Source organism: Silurus aristotelis, assembly GCF_946808225.1.
Source record: "Silurus aristotelis genome assembly, chromosome: 3".
Lineage (NCBI taxonomy): Eukaryota > Metazoa > Chordata > Actinopteri > Siluriformes > Siluridae > Silurus > Silurus aristotelis.
In genome coordinates, this window is record NC_139576.1 from 10,160,775 (window position 1) to 10,168,989 (window position 8,215).

The 8,215-nt window shown below is 38.6% G+C and overlaps 1 protein-coding gene across 1 annotated transcript; it reads left to right on the top strand.

The window, feature by feature from the left end:
* Positions 1-7,580: 7,580 nt before the first annotated feature.
* Positions 7,581-8,190, top strand: mid1ip1a (MID1 interacting protein 1a). Its single transcript, XM_083537208.1, has one exon. The coding sequence runs from the start codon at positions 7,726-7,728 to the stop codon at positions 8,164-8,166; it is 441 nt and encodes a 146-aa protein (XP_083393334.1). The 5' UTR covers positions 7,581-7,725; the 3' UTR covers positions 8,167-8,190.
* Positions 8,191-8,215: the final 25 nt, after the last annotated feature.

Consider the following 8,215-nt stretch of genomic DNA (forward strand, 5'->3'; position numbering starts at 1 on the left):
TTATCTGTGTTCAAACCTGGCTGTGTCTTTTGAGCTCTCATTAACACCCAAGTGAATATAAGTGAGAAAACATGGATGGCCACCCAGCAAAGCAAACCCTAGGTGCACACACACACACACACACACACACACACACACACACACACACACACACACACACACACTGTCTATGTTCTATTGTACTATTTTGCTTACTTTTATTCACTACTAATTGATTTTCCTTGAAGGAGAGGAAGATACTAAAAATTAAAATACAAAGCATTAAATCAGTCCTAAGTACAAAAGCAAATGAACATCCTTACTATCATCAATTACATTTCAGATTTGCACATGTGGACCTTGCATTGTCTCGTGAATCAAAGCGATACCTGTCCTTCATGCTTGATTCGCTGCTTCAGGTCAGCAGACATCCACAGAATGTGCTTGATCTTATCAGGGTTGAAGTCTTTCAGGGTCAGATCCCAAACATGTTCTCCCCACCCTAGTGTCACATAACACCTTATAAAGGACAATACTTCAGCTATAGCAGCTATAAACATGAACAGTGATCACATGAGCCCTTACCTAAAATTTCTTGCCTTTTTAAAGGTTTTAACATTGTGCATGGAGGTGTTCCTTAGAGCGAACATGATGTATGCAGTTTAGGTTAAAGCACCAAGTAGAAAATAAAATTCAGACCTTTTTTAAAATGTATTATTATTATTATTATTATTATTATTATATTTTTTTATTATTTTTATTTTTTTATTAAATGTACACTTACTAATTTACACTTACTTACAAATAAAAAAATTTAAATAAACAAACATACAAAAAAAAAATTACATTCCATAAATTTCAAAGGTTTCAGAGCATTACATGTTTTCAGTGCTTTTTTGTTATTTGTTTCTTTCAAGAGATTTACATACAATTTAAAGTCATTAATAAAATTGGAAAAGTTTGGTCTACATTGAGCCCACTTTTTCGTATGAATATGGAATTTTCCTAATAAAACAAACAAATGTATAATTTATTGTTGTTCACAATTCAAGTTTTCACGTTCTGTATAAAACAGCACATCAAATATACATATTTCTATCCCACTAATTCTACCTGGCTACCTGGGTGCTATGAGGATCAGAGACAAACCCTGTACTACCACCGTGGCCGGGGTTGGGGTTATCAGGCAGACCAGAGGAAATGCTTAGAGCGGCACGTTGGGCCATGGATGAGCCAGTGCGTCCACACAGAGAGTGGTATCCTCGCCCCGTAGCGAGAAGAACATAGGACAGTGGGTGTTTTCGCGCAAGGCAAAAGGATCGACGGCCGCCTGGGCGAACCTCTCTCAAAGTGGTTCCCCTCAACAAAAGGTCTGCGCCCCTGTTCAGAATACTTGGTATGTGAGTCGCCCGTAATGACAGAAGATGCTGTCTGCTCCATACCAACAGCTTGTGAGCTAGAGCATGAAGCTTGGAGGAGCGCATCCCCCCCCTTGTTGGTGGATATGTGCTACAGCTGTCATATTGTCACAGTGCACCAGCACATGAGGAAATGATTTAGAGCCTTCCACACAGTAAGGATCTCCAAATAGTTTAAATGGGCTGAGTGAAGAGCGTTTGGCCACACACCATTCACTGATCTGCCCTCCTGTGTGGATCCCCACCCTGTTAAGGAGGCATCTGTCTTTACCACATGATGCAACATGATTGCGCGTAAACCTCAGCGCCTCTACAGTGGCGCAGCGGTGCTGTGCACGCGCGCTTCACAGTGACAAAGCGGCAAAGACTGCGCAACAAGCTGAGATGAGACAAGGTCCACTTCATGAAAGCCCTCATTTTCAGAAGGTCTAGAGGCAAGACATGGGCAGCTGAAGTCATAAGACCCTGTAATCTGAGACATGTGCGATACTGTACCCTCGCTCCTTCCCTGAACTGTGAGAGACAATTTATGAAGGAGGAAATGCGCTTCTGCGACAGGCGCACGCATTGTAATGAAATTCAGCTTCAAACCCAAGAATATGACCTTTTAGATCCGCTCCTTTTGCTTTAATTACTGCCTCAATTCAGCTTAGCATGGAGGTGATCAGTCTGTGGCACTGCGGAGGTGGTATGGAAGCCCAGGTTTCTTTGACAGTGGCCTTCATCTCATTTGCATTTTCCTCTCGACAATACCCCATAGATACTCTGTGGGATTTAAGTCTGGTGAGTTTGCTGGCCAGTTTGGATTCTGTGCCTCTCCTCTTTTCTTTCATATTCTGGGTAATTAATTTCCAAATGAAATCATTCATTTTTAACCTGAAAAGACCACTTTGGCCTACTGAGCAACAGTCCAGTCCTTTTTGTCCTCTGACATTGTCTCTGGTTCAGGTGTAGCTTGACACAAGGAATGAGTCAGTTGTAGCCCATGGATACGTCTGTGTGTGGTGGCTCATCAAGCACTGACTCCAGCTGCAGTCCACTCTTTGTGAAATTCTTGAATGGGCTTCATTTCACCTTTTTTTACCACGTTTTTTTCCTTCCATTCAACTTTCCATTAATGTGCTTGAATACAGTACTCTGTGAACAGCAGCTTCTTTAGTGATGACCTTTTGTGTCTTACCCTCCATATGCAGGGTGTCAATGATCGTCTTCTGGACAACTGTCAAGTCAGCAGTCTTCCCCCATGATTGTGCAGCCTGAACCAGACTGAGACATCATTTAAAGACTCAGGAAACCTTTGCAGGTGTTTGAATTAAATGAGCTGATTGGACTGTGACATCACGAGTCTCCAATATTGAACAGCAAGTTTTTGAGATAGTGAATTTTGGGTTTTTATTAGCTGTAAGCCATAATCATCAAAATTAAAAGAAATAAACACTTGAAAGATATCAGTCTGTGTGTGATGAATCTATATAATATACGAGTTTCACTTTTTGTATTTAATTACTAAAATAATTAAACTTTTTATTGATATTCTAATTTATTGAGATGCACCTGTATGCTTATTAATAATTTATAAAAACAAAAGCTAAAATGTTTCCACATTTTTATAAAGATCCTGGAATTTCATCAGGATTTTCTAACTGCTTACTAGTATTTCATTATCATTATCCGAATTGTCCAGGTCAAAAACCATGTGACTTTTTTTGTTTTAAGCATGCTTGAGTTTTTACAATGGTTCTGTCTTATAAAATGTATATATTTATATACCAGGTTAAAGGAAAATAAAGTACCAAGTTATAAAATATAAACAATCACAACATTTCTTTCATTAATTTAAATTGATATAGTCTATCTCATAGATCTGGGGTCCCTGGGTCTTCTGCAGGTTCTCCAGTTTCCTCCCAGTATTTATGGAAGATGAATAAATAATGGTTTAATTTAGTTGATTATCTCTTGTGGCAGTAGTTACCCCTCTGTAGAGTCTTATCTTATTAATTAAAAAAACATGATGAGAAATTGATTGATTCTGTGCTGCAATCTGTGTGGATCTCAGACAGGAAGTGTAGCTGCACCAGATTGAACTTTTTTGCATTGTCTCCAATGAAAGTCAGAAGTGAACGATGAGGTTTTCTATTCACCACGCTCACTAGTGTTTCATGAGGCTGAAAACCGCAAATGGACCATTATGGTAATTTGGTTGTGGGTCTTGTGTGTGTGTGTGTGTGTGTGTGTGTGTGTGTGTGTGTGTGTGTTTAAGTTTCTATGGATATGGATATGTAAGGATATGTAAATTTTAACATAAGCACATACATATGATTAGTGCATTAATGTCTTATTCTCGCTTTTCTCTGTAGGGGTTGATTGTGTGTTTCCTGACTGACTACAGTCCTCAGATCCCTGAACTGAAACTTTAGCGTAAAGTCCAGTCTTCTTTTGGCCGCTTTCATTAAGGATCAACACAGCGGATCATCCGTCTCCATACTACTCTGTTCTCTACATGTACCCATTTCAAACCAACTACCTGCATGTCTTCCCTCACCACATCCATAAACCTCCTTCTTGGTCTTCCTCTTTTTCTTCTTCCTTGCGATTCCATACTCAAAATTCTTCTACCGATATACCCCATGTCCCTCCTCTGCACATGTCCAAACCATTTCAATCGTCTTCTCTCACCATGTCTCACCAAAATAAAATGCAAACAGAAGCAAAAACATACACAGGGCTACATAGAAAAGGGCAAATGACACAAGAAAATAAAGAAACAAGTAACAAAAAGGGGGAACTCAAATACACACAGGAGTGATTAGATACAGGTGGAAACAATAGGAACTAATAAGGGACAACAGGGACACAATGGCGACATCTGGTGGGGAAAATACGGAAACACAAGAAAAGGAAAAAGAATACAATAAAAAAAAAGAAGGTAGAAATCAAGTATAGATGTTGTCTTCTGCACCATAAGTCTAAGCTGATCTGCTAAGATAACTGACAGTATGCTATATTATCTACAAAGGTGCCAAAAGATACAGGGCACTGGGAACTCAATTGTGTTTGACCTGTAAAACGTTCTCTAATTTTCTTTAATGTGACTGAAAGTGAGGACCAAGTTCATTTTAGAAATTTATATCCATGTTGCTTATTGGACAATTTATCATTTTAGATATCGAAATAAAAAGCAAACGTTGGAAATGCTTATAGCATAATAAGTCAAAACCCAAGTATGACCAGGGACCTCTTCATTCTTGCTCAGCTTAAAGCTTTGCATGTTCTTTTTGTTTATATGCAACAAACTAGGTCATTTATTTTGATATATATATATATATATATATATATATATATATATATATATATATATATATATATATATATATATACTGTGAAAAATCATCCCCTATCTTAAATAACAGCTTTACACACTCTTGGCATGCAGACAGTTCATTTGCCATGCCTCTTGTAAAACTTGCCATAGATCTTCTTTGCTAGCTTGAGAATTCTTCTTGACCTTGCGATCCACTTCATACAAGAACAGTTCAATAGGATTTAGGTCCAGTGACTGGGCAGGCCAATTATTCGTAGATAACAATCCATCTGACTCAAATTATCTTCAGTCCATATGGAATTAAATGGTAGTGAAGAATGGAATATTAGCCATGTTGGTTTCTTATTCACCCAGAATACATTTTCAACCTTCCCTGCTCCAAAACAACCCAAAACCATTAAGCTTTCAACTTAATGTTTGACTGTGGGTGTGAGTCAGTCAGAAAACATCTTCTCTCCTGTTCTCTGTTATTTTGTTAGAGCCAAAAATGTCAAATCTGGACCACAGACATTTTGTCATCTTTTAGCTAGTTTGTTGCATAAACCCCCCCCCCAAAGAAACATCTAAAAATAAAAGACTAGGTGTTTCCAAACTTTTCAAAGGCACTGTATAAAATATCTGACCTCAACCCTACTGAACACTTTTGGGATGAATTGGAACACTGAGTGCACTCCAGGCCTCCTCACCCTACATCAGTGCCTGACTTTACTAATACCCTTGTGGCTGAATGAACACAAATCTCCACAAACAAACTCCAAAATCTAGTGGAATATTTTCCTCAATGAGTAGAGGATTATTAGAACAGGAAATGGCAAAATGTGGAATGGGATGTTCGGAAAGCACATACAAATCTTATGATCATGTGTCAAAAAACCTTTGTTCATGTTGGGTACATATATACAAAATGTATATGATTTACTAGATTATTATGGATAAAGTTAAACAACATTAAACAAATGAGCACACGCTTAATACATACATGATTCAAATATTACACAATAGCGTAAAGCATATTTTTGATATTAAATTTTTTTTACAATGATTTCTAGTAATTTAGCTTACTAATTGATGTATTCTGGATTTAAAAATGCATTAGAAATGCTGAATATTATTATAGTCATTTCAGTAGAGTCACTTTGAGTTAAATTAAATTTAGTTTAATTAAATTTGTAAATAAATGTAGTGCTATGCCTGGTGGATGTGCAGTGGGAAACTGATAATTGCAGGTGTATGTGTGAGTTTGGGGGTTGGGTGGGTCCTCCTCATGAATTTCATAGTGCCCTGACCTTGACAAAAGGTGTTTTGGACATGATCTATACCTATTAGCTACACATCTGTGTGTGAATGAAAGAGAGCGAGAGAAAATGATCGCCAGGGAGTGGTACAGAAAGAGACGGAAAGGAGTAAAGTTGTGGGGCAGGTTTTTGCTCGGTGCACATTCTCATGATGCTAAAAAACTTCTCGCTCAGATAGTTTTTCTTTCAGTGTTTAACCCTTTCATACACAAATTCTTTCGAAGGTTTTCCAGGTACTTTTCATGGGGTGTTCATTTGATGTATTCGAAATAGCGCTTTCATGAATAACCCTACATTTCAGGTCCAAGATATTGACCAGAATTATAGAAAATAAAATGTTTACTAAAATATAGCAATGTTCCTGAAAAGATGCTAAATTTACACAATTTAGTGTAATTTATCTGTGGCATGATGCATCTCATTTTGGCATTAAAAATGATCTTCGGTTATATATGAATATATATCATTAGAACAGGGTGAAAATATTTATTTGAGATTTTTTTTGTAGAAAGTTTGCAAAGCAGAAACATGAATTAAAAATGCTAAAATGTCTAGAGAAAAATCAAACGTGTGCTGAACTTATCCATAGTAAACACTCAGCATGAATAGAACCTTCTCAGAGGAACACGACACAAATAACAAAGCAATGAAAGCATGCTTTCAGATCTTTATCCAAAATAATCTGCAATTTGCAGATATACACGTTCAGAAAACAAATTTGGAGCAGTTGATACGTTGCAGTGAAGTGGCATGAAATACATTTTTACCATTTGAAAAATAAAAATAAATACAATTTGAGTGAGATAAATGTGCAAATGTACAAAATAAAAAGTTCCCATTCACCAATCAAAAGTACTAATCCAAGAACTTTTTTACATTTTAGGTAAAATCTCTCTGTATTTTGCAAAATAATTATAAGTATTGTAAAGCAATGGAATGGCATGTTGCTCTATAGCCTTTTATCATGAGTCTGCCAGAAAGACCTCATCCTGGGGTTACTCCAGTTCACGCATTCTCCTCTATGATTCGAGAGAAAGCAAGAAGTCCCGCCCCTTTACTCCAAAGAAGGCTTGTGATTGGTCAAGCAGGTCTCGCCACTGCAATTGATATTCATCTCATAAAATCTCGTTCTTATAATTAATTACAATTACAATGACGTCACGCCCTGTCATGCAATTAATCCAATAATTTGTTTTGAATAACAAATATATATAATAACATTAAAATAACAAAATCTACACAGCATGACGTGACAAATGTTCAATAAATACATGTAGAGAACAACATACAATTTAGTCGTTTTTATTTATTGATTTTGCAATGAGGTAATGGTTCTTATAGCAATATTAGGATGGAGTCAGTGTGTCTGCCATCAATAAATTGGCAAAGTTGCATCTAAAGTGATTGCAAAACAATTTCAGAAGTGCATCCGAGCCTCTTTTTAATCACTCTGGTGTTTTCTGGAGAATGTGTAGAAGTGCACATTGAATGGGTTTGTAATGCAGAAAGAATCCGGTTATTCTCTTGATAAAAACCGGATTAACAGGTCCACGAGGTCACGCCCATATCCTCCCCAAAAGCGGATATAAGTCTCAGATGCTGGGCAACACTGCGACACAACGTTATACTGCTTTGTATAGACACATATTATATTTATTTATTTATTGCAACTTTTTTCGCTGCATCTCCCACTAAAAAGAAGGTACGAAAAATGATGCGTTTGCCCGAACTCCAGAACCAGAAGAACTCTCTGTTCACGGCCATGAACCGCTTCATCGGCGCGGTGAACCGGATGGATGAGACGGTGATGGTGCCGAGTCTGCTGCGAGACGTGCCGCCCGCCAGCGCCGCGGACGCAGGGGACGCCGGGGACTACCTGCGCGCCGACGAGGCCGACATGTACACTTACTACACGCAGCTCAAGACCATCCGCAACGAGATCGAGTGGGGAGCCGCACTGCGAGCCGAGGAGTCCCAGCGAGCCGCCGAGAAAGCGGCCGAGCCCGAGATGAGCGAGCACGACGAGCTGGAGAGCTTGCTGCGGTTCCACCTGAAGGGCCTGTATGGTGTTCTGACCAAACTCACCAGCCACGCCAACGAGCTGACCGACCGCTACAAGCAGGAGATCGGCATCGCTGGATGGGGACAATGAGACACTGGTGTGTGTGTGTGTGTGTGTGTGTGTGTGTGTGTGTGTGTGG

Bases quoted from the DNA above. Each gene is read 5' to 3' on its own strand.
- mid1ip1a (XM_083537208.1), top strand. From the start codon at position 7,726: ATGATGCGTTTGCCCGAACTCCAGAACCAGAAGAACTCTCTGTTCACG.